Source organism: Rhynchophorus ferrugineus, unplaced genomic scaffold, assembly GCF_030347505.1.
Source record: "Rhynchophorus ferrugineus isolate W39M unplaced genomic scaffold, kcgeb_rfMv2 rfM1, whole genome shotgun sequence".
NCBI classification, from domain to species: Eukaryota; Metazoa; Arthropoda; class Insecta; order Coleoptera; family Curculionidae; genus Rhynchophorus; species Rhynchophorus ferrugineus.
Genome location: NW_027472580.1, coordinates 23,897,238 through 23,920,277, shown reverse-complemented (window position 1 = coordinate 23,920,277; position 23,040 = coordinate 23,897,238). Strand labels below are relative to the sequence as shown.

Here is a 23,040-nt window from a genome sequence, read left to right as displayed (position 1 = left end):
ATATGATACAATGGAATAATTTTAATGTTAACTTATTTCTATAAGACAAATTTTAGTTATAAAAACTAAAACAAAAATATAGAAAACATTCCATATATATTCGGGCGCGCTACTTGACCAGCAGTGCGCGCGCACTTTATGAGGGAGACAAAAAGCCGAATTATTGTATTTTGGTTTCATAATATTCTGATCCGTTGAGAGTGCGTTATGGCTTCAAATGAAACAATAATGAGTGACAGTGACCAATTTTTTGAAGGGGTAGAGAAACTGTTGGAAATATGGTTTAGCACCTCCGATGGCAATGACTCCTCCGACTTACGCAAAATACCAAGGTTAGTAGATACGGTCTTGACAACCGGCATTTAATCTAGGTTAGGATAACGAGTTTTTAAAGTGTCATTGATTTCTGCTCATATTTAAATAGTGTAATAAAAGGGCGTTAGAAATTTGCGTCAGCTGATACTGTTGGAACAGTTCGTTGTAGTAATTTTGGCAGTGTCTCAATTTTGATTGTATGTTAATATTATATCGTTTTTTGTGTAGATCAAAATTGGAGTCTTTAATGAAGATCGTGCGGTGCGAAATTATAAGTTTTGTGCAAAATGAGCAGATCGATGCCTACGTTTTGAGGTAAGTGCATAAATTTAATTATGTATTTCATTTAATATATCACCAGCATCAGCTGCTCGATATGCGGCACTATTTTACCAATAATAAAAATTATACAATAAAATAGCCTTGAATTCATCATTAATAAAAAATTACTCTGTCTATATATAGGAACAATTCTTTTTTAACGCGACTAATGGTCAATTTTGCATATTTATTTTTGAAATGTATTCAATTATTTGATATCAAGCGCGCTTTGTCGCGAGTATTTGTCTCGATGTCTTCTCTGTTCTTAATCAGAAAATTTTGTTTGTTGGCTAATCGAAATTAATTGCTGATAAATTTTCACTAGAGCTATTTAAAGGTCAGATTAAGGAGATTATCGTGAACGTTGACCTATTCTGGTGCTCTTTTTTGTTTAAATGTGATTTCCTTGAACGACATTTTATAAACGCTTATAATTGATTCTTAAATGTAATATATTCCCGATTTAATTATTCAAAATTAATATGGTTTAAATTAACTCTATGGATTTTCGAGTACATTAATATATAATGAACATATATAAATAACATTAATATATATTAAATATATAATACAATACACTTTTTAATAATCATTTTAATTTAATATTTTGAATTTATTGTATTAAATTATTCCAAAAATCATTATTGATATCGCAAATATTCTAGCTTTATTTTTTTAATACTTTTTGAATGTAAGCTAATAACTACTATTAAAAGTGTTTTATGTAAAAATCAAATGTAACTATGTAATAGACAAGACAATACTAATATAAATTCATTAATTACTTTTAATAGGATGAAACTTTTTTTTTGTTTCGATAGCTCACTACTTTTCTCTAGCCTTTATATTCTTCCTTGATTTTAATTCAGCGTTGACCTTATCTACTTGAGACAACATCAGTGATAAGAATGGTCATTTATTTAAGAAAAAAGTTTTGTCATCCATTTAGGAACAATTATTTCTTATCAATTTTACTAAGAGCCTGTTATCTCACTGTAGTGTCCCTGGAGACAAGACCTTGTTATATAAAGTTGTAAACACTTTCTGGATTTGTTAAAAAAATTTAAACCCACTAATAATTTTATTTCATGAATATTTTATTAACAAATATATTTAAAGTAAAGAAATTATATATATACTTATTTATATATATATATATATATATATATATATATATATATATATATATATATATATTAGAAATATGTTTTATTTGTGTTTCAAGTCAATTATAAAATAATAGTAAACATAAAATAATAAGTTATATTCATTATCGAATTTTGAATAACAAATTAATAACCAATAGGTCTTATTATGATTTGGTTTTAATGCCTAATGTACAATTTAAATATTATTTCTGTAAATAAGATTTTTACTTATTCACAGTTTTATTCATTTATTGAAAACATTTTTTACAATATCTATGATAATATAATGGAATTTGTGAAATACAACTATTTCTTATATTGATATTTATCTACTTGAAATTATATTTATCAATAAGAACAGTTTCTTATTCAATATTGTCCTTCAAGCAGATACATTTAAAATATAGAATTTTTAATGCTTGTTCAATGAATATCAGTCTTATCAAAATTTAAATTAACCTGAAATAAAATATTTAGAGCCAAGCAGTCTTAAAAAGGCACTGAGTATTGATATACTCTATGACTGAGTAGTACTGGTAGTATTTCTAATATATTTTGTTTGAACAGATTTATCACACGCTATATATTTTAATGATAAATAGAGAATAATAATAAATAGAATCAAGATGACTACAGTCATTTATACACGTGAAAGACCAATTATATTCAAACAATGCAATACACTCCGTTGTTAAAATAACGAATAATTTCACTAATTATGCTAAAAAGCCTTCTAAGGTATTTTTGCGCGATAACACTACTACAGATTACAATTGAAGCTGATGGTCGATAGTCAATTTTCATCTATAGTTTGCTAATTTTTTAAAATTTGTTTCATGTTTTAATTCACTCGGTATATTGAAATAGCAATTCAGATCTATTTCTGACTACTTGTTTATTTACTATATTTACATCATGGATGAATTCTTTCTAATAGAAAGTTCTTCAAAAACTCTTTTAACAGAATATTATCTTAATATGAAATTGGATTATCATCTGGTCGCCTCGCTGATCATCCAAATGAAAATAAAAAAAAAATTTCAACTGGAAGTGAATAAGTCGGTAAAAAAGGTGGCAACATGAGTTATTTAATCAACATATTGATTGATTGTAAAAAAATACTATGACAGGCCAACTTTCAACAGCTATAAATGTTAACAACATGGCCTACCTGATCTACACATGTCTATAAAAGCAAAACGACGAACCTAACAGCACTCGAGCATCACTTATTGAACAAGCCATTATACAGATAATTTGTTCTTTTTATTTTAAAATAATTATTTGTTATACAAATTTTGTGAAATTATTTTTTATTGTTTTTTTATCACCTTTATGGTTCAACAATATGCTTAGCAGACAATAGGTGCCTTTTATTTTGTTGATTATTTTATAAGTGACTAGTAGTTTTCGTTTTGCAAATGTGTCTTTCTAAGTTAGGCCAGCAGTTGGCATCTGCCCTGGGGGAAGTTGTTAATATACACTGGTAGGCATGTTATGGGAGTGATAAAAATAACTTGTATAGATTTTGTTTCTTTGACTTCAATGTACGAAGTTTTCAGTAACAGTTGTATTTTATCACTGACTATCTGAAGATATAGCCGGACGAATGAAAGAAAAACCTATTTAGTTTAATATACAGCTTAGTATATAACACTTTGCTCAAATCTAGGGATGTACTGAGAAATATCTGGATATTTATGTAGGTTTTGATTTATGTGGTTTATCAACCTGTTATTCTTACTAATAAACTCAAAGCAATGCTCTGAAATAAAATATCATCTATTAAAAATAATACTATTATTGTTTGAAACCATGTAGTAAGTGCTGACTTTTTCAGATTTTTCCGCGTTTGAAAATCATAATATTGTGAGTAACTTATTTTATTCGTAATATTGCATTCAATATGGGTAATACTTTTATTACTAGGAGTTCCTTTTTTCTCAATTAGATATGAATTCCAAAAAAAATCCAATTACAAGATCACATCCAGCAGTTTTTTAGGGTTAAATTATATAATTGTTATTTATTTTAGTTTCTCAATGATCAAAAGTCTAGTTTTATAAATAATTATTTATTAGGTAATCGATAGATTTTCTTTCAAATAAAATTAGTAATAAATATATCTGGACACTTTACACATAATTTATCATAAATTTAGCTATTTAAAATTCTCAATGAAGCAGTATTAGTGAAGGATCAATGAGGCAATAATTTTCCAAAATTAGTTGTTCATTCTTTATGCGACCTTCTTGATATTAAGTCGTTTTTATAAAACTAGATGGAAATAATATAATTTTTGATATTTCTTAAATTTAAATTTAAACTCTTTCATTTTATAGGATATATCAAAATATACACTATTGTATTGTTAATTATCCCAATAAAATGTTCTTATGTAGGGTGGACAAATACATTTTGACGGTTTTTACATAAATTAGAAGGGTGGGTATTTCGATTTAAACATTTCACTATAGGTATCATAGGCAAGGATGTTTGTTACAATAGAGCTTGATCATATTAATTCTATAACGACAATTTGTTTATTCCGATTCATGGTCTTTCTATATACCACTACGTTTTTCATATTCGACATCAAATTCATTCAGCATTACCATGTATAAATCGATATTGTAAAAAATATTTGTTCAAGATGTCAGAGAGATAAATTAGTTAAATTGTTAGTCATGTTTAGAAAATTCTAATACTTATATCTCGGTATACCGTTTTTATTATATCTGCACTTTTATAACTTTATGACGGTATGTTTGGGTCTCCCTGGCAAATTGGCAATTAATGTTTGATCAGGTTTTATGGTTGCCTGATAATATATTTACATTTAAAAACCCTTATAATTGTCTATTGGTCAATAGGGAACGTTATTAACCAGATACAATATGGTTTTTTTTTATGGTTTTTCACTCTACCCAATTAACAATTGTATATCCAAATAATGTATTTTACTTTCATTAGGGAGCATATTTATCTTGTACGCTTGTAAAAGTTCACTCTTCAAAACATAATGTATGTATTCCAAGCCATTCCTTCATTTCAGCCTTTGTCGATGCAATTGTTGGGATCTTCTCTACCAGTGCATGGTCCATAACAATAACTGAATGGTTCCTTCAAGTTCTTTAGGAGTGTCTGTGTCAGGAATAAAACCATCCCTATTACCAGCATGGACAACAATATGTCTGCAATGAATTATTAATAAATGTTGTGACTAACAAAACCTGATCAACTCTTATTCCGACGTTTATATTTTTCCATCAACTTTATTGTCTACGATATTTTTATTATTTTTATTATCATCTTCCCATGAATGACCATGGGATGGGTATCTGTCTTATTCTGAAATAGCGATGTCTCATCTAAATAAAAAAATTGAAATAATAGTCTTCCTTGATTTTATTATTTTTTTAAAAAGTATGTCCTTTTAAAAGCGTTGTCTGGCAGTTCAATTAGACTTCTTCGTGGGTTATGTTTACACCATTTAAATCCTATATTATCCAACAATGTATGAAAGAAAGTTCTCTAAGTATTTTATCGCTACGTTCCAAACTAACAGTTTACTCTGAAATAATTATATTAAATTATGTTTATAATGAAAAAACTACTCACTGGTTGTATACATTTTATATATTTGATCTCTTATAGAGCTAATATCAAGATGATCTTGATTTGTCACCTGCACAATATTGTATTGTTTTTAATTTTTTTAGATATTTTAGTTACTGTACCCATACTAAATTATGTGCAGCTGCAACATGCTAAAAATATTTTCAATAAAAACCGCAGCAACTTACTATTTAAGAGTATTAATACTTACCTCTCTAACGCATTTTACTGCCAAAAGGGGACTTAATTATCATTTTTTATTATCTCTTTCCTGTTTGAAGTAACTAATTAGAGACGCAGTCTGTTTCTGACTCTCACTATCTTCCAATTAAACATTTTCAACCAGACTAATAATAAGCAGCAATTTGAAATTTAACAAATTTGGCAAAGCGCTAAAATAACGTTTGCGGTTTAATAGTCATTATAAATTATTACTGTAATTATTATAACTAATGTTTTGAAAAATTTTGCTTTGGCTTTTGTAGGCTCGGTTACATGTTCGGATGCCTTAGACAGTATTGCATCTCTTTTTAACTAGAGTAAAATAAGATAATAAATATTGTCTGATCTAAAACAAATTGCAATAAGCAATACATTAAAGACCTTCATGACGTCAATACACGAAATCATCAAAAGTCTAATTCAAGTCTGAAATGAACTTTACATTTTAACTCTTAACTATATCTCACATATCTCGCAGCTGAACAGTAGATTTGGTGTATAGTGCGTTCAATAAAACAGTAAACTCACGTCATCTAAATTTATGACGCCAAAACATCGCAATGTTGTCGCATCAACTTTGAGTTTTAACAGGTCAATTGAAAAGTCCCCAGTCTACCATAGTAAAATACATTTTTTGGCAAAATTAGTTTTTTTTATTCAACATAATTCCCTTCAAGGATGATTATAATGACCCTCCAACTTTTCGATACCATTTTTGTAGTACGATTTGTCCTTTGCTGCAAAATAGGTATCAGTTTCGACGATCACCTCTTCATTCGACGAAAATTTCTTCCTAGCGAGCATTCTTTTGAGATCTGAGAACAGAAAATAGTCGGTGGGAGTCAGATCCGGAGAATATGGTGGATGAGGAAGCAATTCGAAGCCCAATTCATGGATTTTTGCCATCGTTTTAACTGACTTGTGACACGGTGCATTGTCTTGGTGAAGCAGCACTTTTTTTTCTTCAAATGTCCTTCAAACGGTCTAATAACGCTATGTAATTGTCGCTGTTGATGGTCCTTCCTTTTTCAAGGTAGTCAATGAAAATTCAACTGTATTTTTTCCCTTCAAAAAACAATATTTTATCAACACCCGAAATCATTTTTATCCGTTTTTTTTTCACAATAACAAAAGTTGCTTCACTTAAAATGCTATAATTCACAAGGTAATGATCCAACAGTTGTCAAATTTATACATGCATCTTTTGAAGGCTAAATAACATGGATTTAATTATAGTAGCGCCATCTATATGTCAGGCCGGGGACTTTTCAATTTCTGCTTAGGATTTTCTATAGATGATCTGGATCATCAATTGTTATCAGTACATTAATATGTCTGTTAAGTGCGGTAGGCGCAGCTGCAGATCCAGCAGTGTAACCTTCCCGACTCTTGCACTGTGTGCCCGAGCATTGTTCAATTAACGTCGGCAGATATGTGCAGTAACAATTTCATTCGATTTTAACAGCTCGTAACGCTTTATATTACACCCTTTGTATTCCTCATGTTTATAAACGTTTATACCTTTCTTTAAAGATATATCTCATGATAATAACTCACATGAATAGATAAAAATCAACATTTAATAAATAACCACAAATGTTAGTAATGTATTTTTTAATTGTGAATAATGAATACCATAAAGAGTTGCAAATTATTGATATTGTAATATTAGCTTTATAAATATGTATTAGAACATTATTTTTATTAGTTTTGATACACAAAACTCAATTTCTGTTAATTTTATTATTTATTATATAAAATTAACGCCGAAAATTTCATAAATATTATCTAATCATTTTTTTCATATAGCGTTTATATATTCCAAACATTTAATCTAGCTTATCAAAATTTATAAGGTAAAGGCACGACTCACCCAGTAGTCTTAAATATTAGTCTTAATTATTTATTAGTTCATAGGTATGTCAGTAATTAGTTTCTGTTTTTTTTTTCGCTGAAGAGAATCTGTGGAGAGTTAAAATTTGTTTTTCCAAAGTATTGGCTGTTTGATTCTATACATTTTGCCCACCTCTCTAACAATTTATGGATGCCATATTGTCCTTTGAGCTAAATTATTCGATTCATTTTTTAATTTCGTCGAAATCGGTGATGCTGGAAACAGATAGAGCCAGATCTAGATCTAATTTGAAGCAGTCACTATCGAATTTGTTTCTCCAGGTTTCAACATTTCATAACAAACAATACCAATTTGGCCCATCATACAGTGATTTGGTCTTGCAGTCGATGGGACGGCTGTGCCATTTTGCATCATCCGTTACTATTCGATGCACAAATAACTTCATTTCATACCTTTGAAGCAGCATTTGACTGAGGGTTTTTCCATTTTCTAATTACCTGTATTTCAAGTCCTGGTATGGGTATCACATCCATCTTTCAATATTTGATTTATTTCCTATCAAATTCATTCACATTTCAATTGTCCAAACCACGTTTCACATGTTCTTGTGGTTGGAATACGCTCACGTTAAGTCTCTATCAGAAAGCTATAACTTTCAGAGACTTTTAATGAAACAGCAGCATATAGGTTTTAAACCTTGTTTATGCAGCAACCAATATTTTGTATGTATATTTTGTTGCTTCAAATCGAATTATTTTCTTTCCGGTATTCTCATTCCAGCAGAATATTATATTCAGAAACTTACCATTGTTACTATATGCAGTTTGATTGTATGTGGACGGTTAACCTTCATTTACTCAAACATCACCAGTTTAAAAGTTCAGTCTATTGCTTCGGCAACGCTGTATGTTCATTTAGATTGAATAACAAAAACGTCGAGACCAGTTTACAATAAATTTGAACGTGAGTATTAGTGAAACATTACTTACGGGCTAGTTATATTTAAGTTTAAACTTATATTTATAATATATATAATATTTTTAGACTATAGTCTATCGATATGTCGGTTTCAATATTTCTTTGCAAGGCAAAGTCGTCTCAAGAAGGGAGGATAATTCTAAAAAAAAATTTTGATACTTTACTTCAAAACCTCTAGATTCTAATATCGATCTTTTTCCACTCCCATTCTAATTTTTCAGGAGAGAAATCTCAAAAAGCTGGATACTCTACTACTAAAATTCTAGGTATTAATATCGATATTTCCTTCAAAAAACAAACTGGAGTAGATGGGAAGAAATCTAAAATTTAAAGTTTGATATTCTTTTTCAAACTTAATGGTATTTGAAAATATATCTGTCAATAATATAGATATTTTCCGGCATTCCTATAATTGACCACTATAGGTTTCATTGAATATACATGATATAACGAATACAAAGGTATAACGAAATAATTTTTCATGGTTGTATAAACACCTAGGAACGCTGAGGTGAGATGAGTTATCCTACTCACTATATTCAACAAGTTGCTAATTCATGCCGTCCATAGAATACTGGCTATACAACATTTTTTTCTTGTTTTTCAAAACGAACTTGTTTACATGAATTTCCGGTGAGACCATAAACCCAGCCAAGATTCTCGCAAGCGGCTTTTAAAGCGAATTTCACCATTAAATTTTTACAGTGAACAACAAGCACTCCAAAGGGGTCAAGATCCGGGCTATATAGTGGATACATCAAAGCTTCCCTTAACCAGCAGTTTTTGTTAAGTCACTAAATATATGTCTGGTCTACCCTAGCTGTGATGGGAGATGGACTGAGCAGATTTGAGCAGCTCATGATGAACTATTTATTTCCAATGGGGCGGGCTTGCCAAGGTTTTATGGAGTTTCTTTGTCCTTCAACGTCCTTTTAGGGTCGATGTTTGGCGATGAAATATGTCGATCTACTTTTTTTACGATATTTTTAATAATTCCATTCACCTATTCAACGATTGGCCTGCCAGAGCGAGGTTCATCTTAAACATAGAAATTTTCTGTCATCAATCGCATCTTCTGGAATACCCAGGTCTAAAACGCAATAGGTTTTTAACAAGATCAAGGCTTCTTTATTATTTCTATTCTTCTTATTATTCTAATTAGATTTGGACATTTTAATTAATATTTTGACGAAACAAAAATTTACAAATATGTTAAAAAAAAACAGAAATGTTTAATGAACCGCAAAATTGATTAAAGTTATTGTATTTAATTCATACTTCATAGAGAGGGTAATCACGGAACAATCAAAATTTGATTTGATGGTGCTGCTCCGTAATATCCCAATTGTCAGTTTTGATTTCAATGTTCTGAAAGCGGTGCTTTTAATGTTAGTGGCACAAAACGTTGAACAAAACAGTTTTGCACTTAAACTCTGAAAGGAATTTTAATCTTAAAAGTTTAGCATTTGATAAATCAGCTGTTTCAGGCGCTATATGCTATGGAAAGTTACAAATGAAGTGAAAATAGCTTACACAAATTGGCTGAAATATTTCGAACCCGTTCAACATTGTGGTTTCATTACTTGCCAGGCGAAAAAGGAGAGTTTTCTATTGCTCACTTCAACTGGTGATGATTGCCCACTCTACTACTACAACTTCAAGCAAAAAAATACATGGGATAATCCAGAAGAGCCATCCACATCGAAATGGAATATTCATAACTAGCGTTGGGGGGAACTACCGACCGTTTAATAGATCAGACTACTTTTTTACTTTCGGTTCTTTCAGTCGCTATTTTAGGTCCGACTAGTTTCATTTGACTGTTTTTTAGTGTTTTGATTCTTCTGTCATAACCGCGACCTTGAAAATAATGTGCCGAATTTATGCTTCCATAGAATTTACATGTATGTCGCATATAACAATATGTGGTACATTATTATAGCAGCACTTTGGAGCTCTATTTTTCAAGATTATTTATTAATATAATAGAATAAAAAGAACAAAATTTTGATTGATAAATAGTAAAATCAGTCGTTCACCATTCGACTAGTCAAAAAAGACAAATGACCGGATAGTCTGGGCCGTATTATATATCACTTGTAGATCATTCGATATTTTATTTCAAAACCTCTAGATTTTAACATAGATCTTTTTCAGTCCTAATTTTCACCCTGTTACCGGAGGGGAGAAATATCAAAAAAAGATCGATATTACTACTTCTAAAATTCTAGATATTAATATCTAAAAAAAAAAAATATAAAATTCTAAATTCAATTCTAAGCCGAAAAAATTGGCGTACCTATAGTTGACCACTATTGGTTTCATTGAATATACATTGACTATTCGTGACTATTTCATTTTTCAAATTTCATTGACTATTCGTGCTGTGTTTTTAATGGAACCACCTGCTTTAACCGAATTAAAATACTGGCATAATTGATATCGACATGATATCCGTCATATTTTCGATAATTGTGCTGGAAAATTTCATGATTACATTACTTAAAAAAGTTGAAGTGAGATATGTTATCCCACTTATCCCACTCACTATATTCAACAGATTACTACTTCATGCCGTTCATAGAACACTGGCTCTATAAATGTTTTGCACAATTACTTGATACAAAAGAAATGGTGGAACATCCTGCAAACATAGCTCTTATTAACTGTCACTTGTAGATAATTTCCGCATAATTTATCTACAAGAACCTATTCAGTTTTGTAAAAAAAATTGATATAAAAATTAGTCAATCATATATTTTTTATTTATTCATATAATTTTTATCAAAAACTCATAATTTCATAATAAATGATAATCATAAATTGTTCTTAGCTGGTTGTATAACCAAACAACACATATATTTGTTTCCTTCGAATATAAAACGTTTAAAAGAAACGATAGACATTTTTTAATTCACTCTACTACCTTCAAAAGACCGTTTGTTTGCTTTATATACAAACAACTGGCAGTGTTAAAATGATATTCAATGTGACATCATATAATGACGAAATAAGTTGCAACATATGGAGGCACCGAAACGATCACCAAAGTGACAGAGACGGAAAACATCGAACGCGTCCTGACCTTGTCCTTGCCGTTCGCAAAATCGATAAGATCGGGAGAACGGGAGCCGCCGCTGGACCACGCTAAAATTAATTTCGACGCTGGAAATCGTCACGTCTTGCCCTTATTTTTCACCGACATCCATTTGCTTGTTTATTTTCCTCGGTCATGTGATAACGACCCCCCTAATGACTTTTATTTCCTTGTATAAATAGGATAAATGAGTGCAATAAAAAAACACAAATATAGTGATTTATAATAATAGTATACCATAGAGAGATCATTAAAAATACATAGAATTGGGATTACTAATATTTTACCAGAAATAAAAACACAACATTTCCAAATGCGTTATTTTAAGTCAAACACCTATCAAAAGCACTACGAAACATTGACGTAGCTTTTCGTTTTGTAACCGTTATTTTCGCAATCCAAAATTTAAACTTTTTAGCGCGCTTCGATTTTATTTTGATTATTTATCTTATATTTTCTTAGTTAAAAAAAAGTTTTGTGCAACCAATGGAAAGAAAAGATGAAAAAATTAAAGAATGAAAAAATTGAACTGGGATTTATCAAGGCAAGTAACCTAAATTTGTCCACAATCGATTAAGATAAGTGGAACTTTTATAGAACTCTGTGTGTATTCCAGACAGATTACCTATGAAATGTGGTAGAATATTGAAGAACATTAGGCAACAATATTTACAGTATAACACTTGACAAGAAAATTAATAAATATAGGTAATAACTCTAAAGAGTACCCAATAATAGCGAAATAACAACTTCGGAAATGTAAGAATAGTATTATTGAAATCAAGTGCCTATATTTGCTAAGACAATTCAAGATTGTATCCATGGCAAACCTACCGAAAAATTTTATGATGATAATTGGATAATAAGATACAGATACTAATGAGGTTCAATCTTAAATGTTATCAACACTGTTATTTATTAATCAAATTACCTTGTAATATTTGGATAAATAAAATCGACCAATTGTAATTTTGAAGATCATTTTAATAACAACCTAACAATCTTATAAGCATATGGTACTTCATGGAGTACTTTACAAAATATGTATTTAGACATACTTTAACATATCAAGTTCTTTTACGAATTCTTAGATCTCTGCATAGTTTCTTTTACTTTGCTTGACTTCAGTGGCAACACTTGGTTCATACATTTGTTTGAAATTTCTGTCTACCATAACACACATACCGGGGCGTAGAACTTGATAAAATCGCATTATTCGAATAAATATGTATAACTCACCCCACAACTTAGTGAGGTATATCCCATCGAAATATTTGATTTACTAGAAACCAGATATATGTTATTGGCCGTTCATAATCTAACCATAATAAGATTGGTTGACACTTGTTAAGGGTTTGAATTTAATATTTTTCTTTATATTTTGAAAATATATGGTCAGTTAGCAGTGAATGTTCAGTGGGTTCAGTTAGAAGCCCATTTTCTCCTGCCTAGTTGGCGTTTGAATCTTGTAAATTATGAGGTAACTGAAAATATGACAAAATTATTAGGGAGTTATATATATAATAAATAAAACAAATGAGGCCTAACCTCAAATGTTATCAATAGTTTAATTTAATTCATCCTACCGATGTTCAAACTGTATTACCTGTTTCCCGCCTTGCAATATTTTTCTGCCTTGGATCGAAAATACACAATTAAACATTTCTTTCGGCGCTATGTTTAAATCATAATGTCTTCCTTCGCTCGCCGTCTCCGTCATATTGGCAGACATTTTGATTAGAAAGGCTTTGGGCAGCTTCGGTCGGATACCGTCGTTATTTGTTTTTTCTCAATTACCGTGACGTATGTGACTACGGATTAGTCACAAAACAGCTCCAGAAGCTAGGTTCCGATTGCAGTTACCGTAGACACGTCAGGTCTTCGCTGAGGTACCAGAATTGCCAACGTCTCGTCATCGAATAAAGTAAGCTACCACGTCGTCGAACAAGCGCACCTCCATCAGCGTCGATTACCCTTGTCCGAAGAATAGCTTGTTTTCAACGTCGTCGATAGACCTCATTCAAGTGCCAAAGCGACGATGAAGCCAGCGACAGGTATCTGTAGGGCCGAAAGATATCAACAGCCGTACCAGATCGCAACCGCACCAACCACAATCGTTTTGATTTAGCATATCCAAATGTTTAAAACTCTTTTCATGCATTATATTTTTTTTTGTTCAAAATATTTGTATGTAAAATTCTGGCAGGGGAGTATCGTAGTGACTTTGAGGCATGTCGAATTTTACATCGTGGAATAACGGTCAACAAAGTACCCAGAAATATAATCCCAGATGATGAACACGGGCGGGGTGCCAGCAGCGACAACTAGAACACGATAACGAATAGCTGGCAACCCCGTGACGTTTATCTGGGATGTTATTGAAGGGTATTACGAGGATTGAGTAACCGACCATTGTTTGGTTTAGATGTGCCACCGTCGACTGCCCAAGCCCCGTCTCCAGGTAACACGCTGCCATCCGTTTTATCTATTTTATATTTTCTAAATTTTTTATATTGCCAATAAATAACGGTTACATAATGTAAACACCACTGTTTCATTTCCTTGTACCTCCATTCACCGACCCATATGACTTACCCCAAAAAATCTTTTTTTTTGCAGAAATAACTTTTATTCCAGTTAAAATACGCATAATTGTCATAAAGTGAATTTTCAAAAGCAGTCATCTAGCCTATTACTAAAATTACCCTAAGATAGGTGTAAATTAAATGACGCCCATTAATTGTGATATAAAAATATCTGTAAAAGTTAGCGAAATACTGACGATATGCCGCACGCGTTCTGATAAAAACCTAGTATTTTAAATTGAACCTAAATAGAAGGCGTTATTTATAGACTCTCCGATCTTCCGAAAATAAAATGTACAGCGTTTTTTATACTTAATTTTGGTGTGTATGAATTAACACTATTTGATGATCGATTTGGTTTCATTATAAAAAACAACATGATTGAAGATTAAACACGCGAAATATTCCATTGTCGGTGGATGGTGGTGTTGATGATGAAACACTTCGTCATACTGTGGAATTAACGGGTTGAATATACTGGCATATATTCAATGTTAGTTTCAAACAACTTAGAGTGTTATTTATAAAGTAACGCGTTGGCTAATATACAAACAATTTTCAAAACTGATAAACCGAAAAAAATTAAATAAATGCCTAATCCCCTTTATTTTAACTTATATAAACAAGGTTTTGTATGCTCTCTTATATGTAAGTTTTTCATTCAGTTTTCATTTTAACAATATATACATATTTAACTGCTAAAAACACCTGTTGAGTCTTACAAGATCAAAAAACGAAATTACAATTGGAGGCCTTAATTTTTATGTTCGATAAATAGGCATGCTAATTTTCAATAATTGTTTAATAATATTCTAATCAGATCTGGCAAAATACATGCTTTGGTTTAATTAAAATAAAAATTACATTAGAATCAATAAAAGTCATCTATTTAAAACACAAATTACAAAATAAAGTCAGGTGTTATGTTACTAATATAGGACTCTTTCACCCCTTCCCAATCAGAAAAAGAACAATTTCGTTTCAAGAAGATAAGATTTTTAGATTTGCTATCAACAGCTTCTTGACGAGGAATGAATAAAATCTGCTAAAGAATACAATCTTTCTACACGTCATGATGAGTACAAACTTGTGTTGTTATATGAACTCATTTTTATATTTTAATGGCGTTCTAAGGTTGCAAAGTTGGTTTTGTACCGCTACTTCTGTTACTTCCAAATACTATTTCACGTTAATCACTATGAAGTATTTCAGGATTTTTATCATCTATCGTAACATACCAATAAACTTAAATTAATACATAGAGTGCGATTAATATACAGAATATTTAGCGCGTTCGCCATTTTGCTTTCAAAAGCTATCAAGCATTAATTTTTGAAGAACGCAACCATTTTTTTAAAAGTTATTTGATAACGATGTATTTACTAATTCATAAAAATATATTATTTGCTGTGGGGGTTCAGAAAAAATATTTATTTTATTTTCAGAATTAAATTCGCGCCAAAGTGTTGGTGTCATGTGACGTCGCTTCTATGTAAATAAACCTTAAAAAAGTCAAGAACCAAAACAGAAAAATCATTTATTTTGGATGTTAATTATGAATTATGAAGTGAATAGCTGTGAATTTTATACAATTAAGTGGCTTAGTACAAATGCTATAGCATTCCTTACGAAGCAACGCAGCTATGGCATTGCACTAACAGCCTCATCGACTGATAGAATGACATAACTTTGTATAAAAGGAAAATTTTAGTTTTCACCGTGATTTCTAAGTTGCTATCATTTCTACCCTAAAAGTAACTTCGTGCCATTCTCATAAAACGACCTGGGCGTCTAAAATAAAGATATCAATATGTAAGCATAAGTTATAGTTAATATATAAGGTAACCTCCAACATTAATCTAATCAATAGTTATTAAAAAGCATCGTGTTTTTTTACATTACTAATATAATTACATTGAAGTTTTGACAGTTCTAAATCCTGCTGAACAAATGTTTGTTTGTCGAAAATTTAACAATATCAATAAACAAACTCTTGGAATATTAGTGCTATTTTGAAATTCTTTTCTAGTACTCTAAAGCTAAATAATGGATAACTACGGGAAAATACTAGAAATGATTACAAAACGCAGTGATTACAGCATTTTGCACAAAACAAAATTCCACTTTAGTTACATAGAAGTGACTTAATCGCTTTCATTGACTTATCATGGGGGATTTCTTATTTCCTAGATTTATTTTATTAAATAAATTAATAATCTCGCCCTTGATATGGGAATAAATACGTTTTTCTATATCTATTAATCTTAGTTCATTAGATAAACACAGTCTATTTGTGATTGTTCCTCATTGTCATAATCTATAACACGTAACTATTGCTTATTGCACAACTGCTATTTCATTAATAGAATGGAGTAATATTTCGGCTATTCCTTTTAAAACTATCCTGGTTTTAAAATTGCTGGGCTGCAAGTTATCTAATATTTATAATATTTTAAGTCAATTAAAAAAGTAATATTTTACTTTCATCAAAAATATATTTGTTAAAACTGATAAAATATAGGATCTGATAACGATGAAGCGCGAAAACTAATAGCGACCTTGATATAGGTAATATCAAACATAAGGAAAGGGCCGATTTAGATATGCTGAACAATAAATCTACTAGCTAGAAAAACCCGTTTTTTTAAATTGTTTCTTTAATTGTGTAGTTAAAAAATATATACAATTCTAGATATAATATTAGTTATGTATTTGATTAATTCTCTTTGACGCTTCTAATTCAATAGAAAAAGATACATATTATACCCAGATTTTCATATTTTATGTTCTAACAATAAAATAGTTTTCATCAGATCCTAATTGAAATGTTTACATATTTATTTAGGATTGTCGATTGTTTTGTATGCATACCAATCTATAAAACTAAAAATGCCTAAATCAGTGCATTGTAAGTTCATTTAATCCATTAAGTTCATTAATATGGTTTAGTTTTTAACATAATAGTTTTATACTATTTTTTGATTTCTTTAAAAAATAACACAAAACTTTAAAATTCAACAAAGTGATGAAACAATGATTAATAGTCTTACATAGAAGTCAATCTCCTATATAAAAAGTTATGACATTATGCGTTTTAGAACCACAGAGTGCTACAAGCGAGAAATTAAAAAAATGTATATATAAAAATAATAAATCCACATAATAATAACAATATAAATACTACTTAACATTTAAATACCAAATATAATAAAAAAGAATCCAATAAATGTGAAAAATATTTCATTAGATCAATAACATTATTTTAAATAGGAATATACTGGAAATTTTATTATTCTGGAATAAGTGAAGACAATATTATGTATGTAAGACATATCCCATTCAGTCAACATTAATTAAAAAAGCTGTTATTTTCACAATATTTTATATGGATACACATGTAATTTGATATCGTGAAAACGTATTTCATAGAGTACTAATACTTCGATGTAAAATGTACAAAATATATTGAGAAATTCTACTATTTATATCTATGTGTATATTATAAACCAAATTACCAATGACACCAAGATCTCCGTTTAAATTTCGGACCAAAGCATAGGAACAAAAAAGGTAAATCTGTCAGTTAGTGTCAGCCTTTTATTATACCTCCAGCCCTTTAGTTTTTCTGAAGCGCAAATAATATGGTCCCAAGGTCGCCCATTTAAGATCTCCTCATTATATTCTAGCCACTTCATGACGTACGTCTAGGACGTTTTAATACATAGATTATTGCCCAATTAGGCCTCTTGTCTAATTAAATTGGAAAAAACATATAGTAAGAATGATTAATATATTATAACGCTCCTCTAACTTTGTGATGCCTTCTGTAGAATAATTTATTAATAGGATTTATCTTTGATAAATAAAAACCCCATACTAATAGCTCGGACAACATAAACGTTTAACATATGACGTTTGAAGGTTTAAATAGATAGAATAGTCTTATTCCAACTGGACCTACTATTAATATAGCTCTCAAAAACGGACTTTATGCACCGATTAACAACACAGACTACACTACGCTTCAGACCTAGTCCGGTTACCAACGCAACTGAAGTAATTATTTATTGTGAGATTTTACACATTAGCCCTTATACAAGCACAAAATTCCATACATCAATAGGGTTTAAATTCTCAGAAACTAATACTAGCAAAAGAGGCGAAAAAACAACACTCCCCCCCATTACCATCAATCCAGCACCAATGATTAACCTGACTAATCCCAAACAATATATTTACAATTTTTTCTTTGTTATAGTGAGAGTTCCATGTTTATATCCAAGCGACGATTCATATTGAAAACGTGCGGTACTACCACGCCATTGCTTTGTCTCCAAAAATTACTTCTCTTAACCGAACAATATGCCGGATTCACCGAGGTGGAAGATTTGTTCTACTCAAGAAAGAATTACAAAAGACCGGAACTGCAAGTAACCCCTCATCAAGATTTTGATCAAGAGGTAATAGTAAATTTATGTAGCTTAATATTACTGAATCATTAGCTTGTATTATATTTAGTATTATTTTTGAAACATATTTATTAATTTTTTATGGAATTAAAACCTCTATAAACTGGTTAAATATAATTTCAGGTTGCTCTTTTGGACGCTGTATTTCCGGATGGGGCGGCTTATTGTTTAGGGGCAGTTAATAGAGATTGTTGGTACCTCTACACATTAAACCCCCTACCCCGGAGAAACCGGGACTCGATTGTTGGCGACATTGAACCAGATCAAACTCTGGAAATTCTAATGACCGATCTTGATCCAGAGGTGATGGCAATATTTACGAAGGAAGAATGTCTAAATGCTACCGAAGCGACGAAAGTAAGTCAAACAACTACCATAACGATAATAAGTCATTTTAATTGGGATTGCAATTTTTTAGAAATCTGGAATAGATAAGATAATTCCTAATATGGTGATTGATGATTTCCTATTTGAACCATGTGGGTATTCAATGAATGGAGTGACCAAAAATGTGAGTATATAAAAACTTTTATTAGTTTCAAGTGGTATTTAAACAAAGTTCTACTAAAGAACTAATAGCGATGTAATTGTTCCAAATAATTTAACTAAGTACTGTAGAAACTATAAAGAAGTTTTCCATATCTAGAAGAACAGAGATTTTTAGCTGTAAGATTTTATTTTTCAACAAAATCATTTTCAGTTTAATACAGTCAATCCTTATATTATCTAGAGATTTTATTCAATATCTGTTATACCTCATTAGGTGATACATTCACTCCAACTATTTATAAATATATCGTTTTAATTAATTTCTTGAGTATTAACAACGTTTAGGCGACTATTGTATGTGGTCATTTTCCAGTTCAACAGTACAAAATATCATTGTTTGATAACTTAGGTGCCGAGTCGAAGATTTCGGTTTTAATATCATTATTGGGCATTATTTTTCAAAAACAAGTTTGTTGTCATTACCCGAAAGACATTTTATCCATTGTTCTGAAATCACACTTGTTCACAAAGCTTTTAAATGGTTATAGCTTACAAACTAAATATCGTAGTGATTTGACAGCTTCACAGTTTTAATCTGAATGTTTATATTTACAAAATAACAATCAAAAATTAAACAGTTATATATAAATGGTATAACAATACTTAATAAATTTATTTTATATTTAATATGATATATGTATTAAAATATGTATAAAATAGTTTATCTTTTTTTTCATGCTATGCAGAAATTAATCGAAATGACGGATGTAAGTAAAGTGATATAGAGAGATAATCTGTTATAGCCTTAAAATTCATGTGTTTGTAAGCTTATTTTGGCCAAATGATTTTCTGGTATATATCTCCATAGAGGAATAATGTTTTTTGTTCTTAGGGTTCTTATATGACTATTCACATTACTCCAGAACCTGATTTCTCCTATGTCAGCTTTGAAACGAATATACCAAGCAGTTCATACAAGGAAATAATCACTAAGGTATTGGATACCTTCTTACCAGGAAAATTTACAGTTACTGTTTTTACCAATCAAGTAAGTATGTTTTTTTACGTTTTTTCAATTTATAAATTAATAACCACTTCCATATCATCCTATAAAGATAACTGGTATGATTTCAATATGATCAATTTTAATTAATTACGCATAAATAATTTTACCAATAACTAAGTCCACTATATATTTGTGTAAAATCATCTTTTATTAATTCTAAAATATAAACTTAGGTTAATAACATATTAATAAAACAACATTTTAGGTTTCTCCAACCAAGGCTACAGCACAAGAAATTCTTTGTCTTAACCAAATTGCTAAGTGGGACCGCCGTGACATTCAACAATGCAGCTTTAAAAACTATGATTTGATCTACGCCTTTTACACTAAATTCCCCAGCTGAGGGTGTCGGGATAGGTTGCGTCTTGGCGCAACTTGCCCCTCTCCCGTCATTTTCCCTTCCCTTTCCTTTTCCAGTCATACACTTAAAAGTAAGCGCTCCATTTCAAGTATCTATGCAGACATATCTCGCTTGAGCACCAACTTCATGTCTGACAAAACATTCCTCTCTTTCTATCAGAATTTCTTAAAAAATTTACGCCGTCACAAGATCAAATTCGCCACCAAAAATTTATTTTGCGCTTGTTTCCATAATGATTCATCCAATGTGGCAAAATTCCGGGAGACATTCGATCCTTTCTCCTTTTTCTTTATCTACTTCACCCTGTTTTCACCAGTTTATACATTTACAGATTTTGAGTCGCCCCTGGTAATGTTCTCTTGGTGGCGAAATAAGATATCGTGAGAATCACAATAAAGCCGCCCCAGATAAGGTAGCGTAGTGACCGCGTCTGTCTTAAACCTATGAGGGTTAGGCTGACGATTAGTTGTATATACCGATCGCTATGATCCACCTATTTTGGGCGGTAGGTATCTTAACAATCCGCAATTCTGTTTTATATAATATTTCGTTTTCTTCCTTCCTCTTTTAATGTATGGTAAAGCAAGTTTTAGGCTTGTTCTTATCTTTACATGGTTGGGGCACATACACATATAAAATTCATCCACTAGAAATTAGACAGCGAGGAACAACATATATCGTTCCTTACTTTACAGGTTTGTCTATATATGTCTTGATACCAGTAGATACCTTAACTAAATCTTTTTAAAAATGAGTTTTATATGTGTATGAAGAAAAAAAACTGTATTTATCCATATTTGGGGCCTTTAGAGAAAAAAAATACAAAAATACAGTGTACAAAAAGTTAGGTGCACAAATATTTTCGGTGCTTTTAATTTGGTTCCATTTTTAAAAACCATCAGGGTTGGTAAAGGTCCATTGTTGTAAAAAGAATTTAGAATAGACACTAAATATTTTCCGAGAAATAATTGTTCCATTGGGCTCTATTAGAAACCGACACAAAAAATGTATTGAATATTTTTTAGATCTTTAAATTACAAGTTTTAGGGCTATAAGACATAACTAGACAAAACTATATGTATGAATATATATCTGATATTTTCGTTGTATCGATAATATTTTGGATATTATTGTTTAATTTTGGACAGCTATTGTTGTCGCCATTAATTTTCATGGCGATTTCTTTTTAGTTCATATACTCCCTTTATTATTCTTATGACGCTTTTTGGAATTTTTATATAATAGATTAAAAGAAAACTGAATTACTAGTTGGGATAGTTTTAGTTCCGCGCTTGTAATGTTATGAAATAAATCTATTTTAAACTTAACAATAAATAAACATTAGAATTTTGTAGTTTTTTTTTAATGCCTTTTCGATTCCTAAACTCAAAAATTGGATTGAGGAAATGGCCAAGATCATGCCTAAAATCATAGGGCTGTTTGGTTTTTCAGACTAGAAAAAAATTTATACCCAAGAGCGATTACTTTGTAAAAAGTCTAAATAGTATGTTTAAAGAATATTTTTCTCTATTGATTCCTACTCAAAATTAAATCTGTCTAATGAATGAGGGTTTACTCATATAAATAGGTTAATGATCAATATATTTTTTATTGCTAATTAAAGATAATATAATAATCAGGAGTGCAACGATGACCAAAACTCAATAGGATCTCTCGAGAAAAATTTCGCTCCGTCCAATATATAGATGGGGTTATAATCGCCGTTTCAAGTAATTTAATTGGTCAGTTTAAATTTCCCTTATAGGCACCTGTAAGATTTGATTGACAGCCCTAATGGACTTTTCATCGACCAACATGAAATTTAAATTAAAAACAATTTAATTTCTAGAAAAAAAATATTAAATAAAATTCAATAAAAATATAATATAAAAATAAATATACGTATATAGTATAAATATATACAAGAAAAAAAGGGACGAGTACTAGATGAATGAATATAAATTTACCATTATCTTCTGGAATTCGTTCAAATGTCGATGGAAATCGTTTCGAACATCCTAGTTGTGGGACTGGAACGATGGGAATAGACACTACAAATGTATAGTAAGTTAGTTTAGAAATTAATGAACAGAAATGTGGCTTACTTCTTCAATTTACCTTCACCTAATAATTTTAATCCACCTCTATTTGAACATATTCTGAGTTTTTTTTCAGGGTAATATTTTCATCATCGCTTAATTGTCCGTAAGTACTAAACTGACTTGTTATCTACTATTATACCAATAAACTAATGGCTAATAATGTAATCACTAGATCATATAAAACTAAACATACTCTTCCCTACGTAAGGGACACAAAACGGTGTCAAACAAATAATAAACGCACCATGAAAACGATATGAACCAATCAAATGCTTTCACTTGAAGGGGTGAGGTGCTCTTAGTATAGTAATTAAAACAGGTAATAAATTTAAAGTAGTGACATCTAGATATTGGACATTTCTTCAAAATTGTGTATAAAATTAAATCTCTATTTTCTCTATGGTTTATGCAGGG

General features: G+C 30.4%; 1 protein-coding gene and 1 long non-coding RNA gene across 3 annotated transcripts in view; one reads left to right on the top strand and one right to left on the bottom strand.

The window, feature by feature from the left end:
- LOC143206535 (uncharacterized) overlaps positions 1-23,040 on the bottom strand; it is a 553,256-nt gene that overhangs the window by 203,197 nt on the left and 327,019 nt on the right. The window lies entirely within an intron of this gene.
- On the top strand, positions 160-21,872 carry SamDC (S-adenosylmethionine decarboxylase). Of its 2 annotated transcripts, XM_076419126.1 has the most exons (8): positions 160-332; positions 544-630; positions 18,398-18,599; positions 18,732-18,965; positions 19,027-19,119; positions 19,844-19,864; positions 19,990-20,145; positions 20,369-21,872. In XM_076419126.1, exons 1-8 carry the CDS (start codon positions 208-210, stop codon positions 20,504-20,506), a joined length of 1,056 nt encoding a protein of 351 aa, XP_076275241.1. In that variant the 5' UTR covers positions 160-207; the 3' UTR covers positions 20,507-21,872. The 2 variants fall into 2 exon arrangements, with proteins under 2 accessions (XP_076275241.1, XP_076275242.1); XM_076419127.1 differs by lacking the exon at positions 19,844-19,864 and having other exon boundaries at positions 163-332.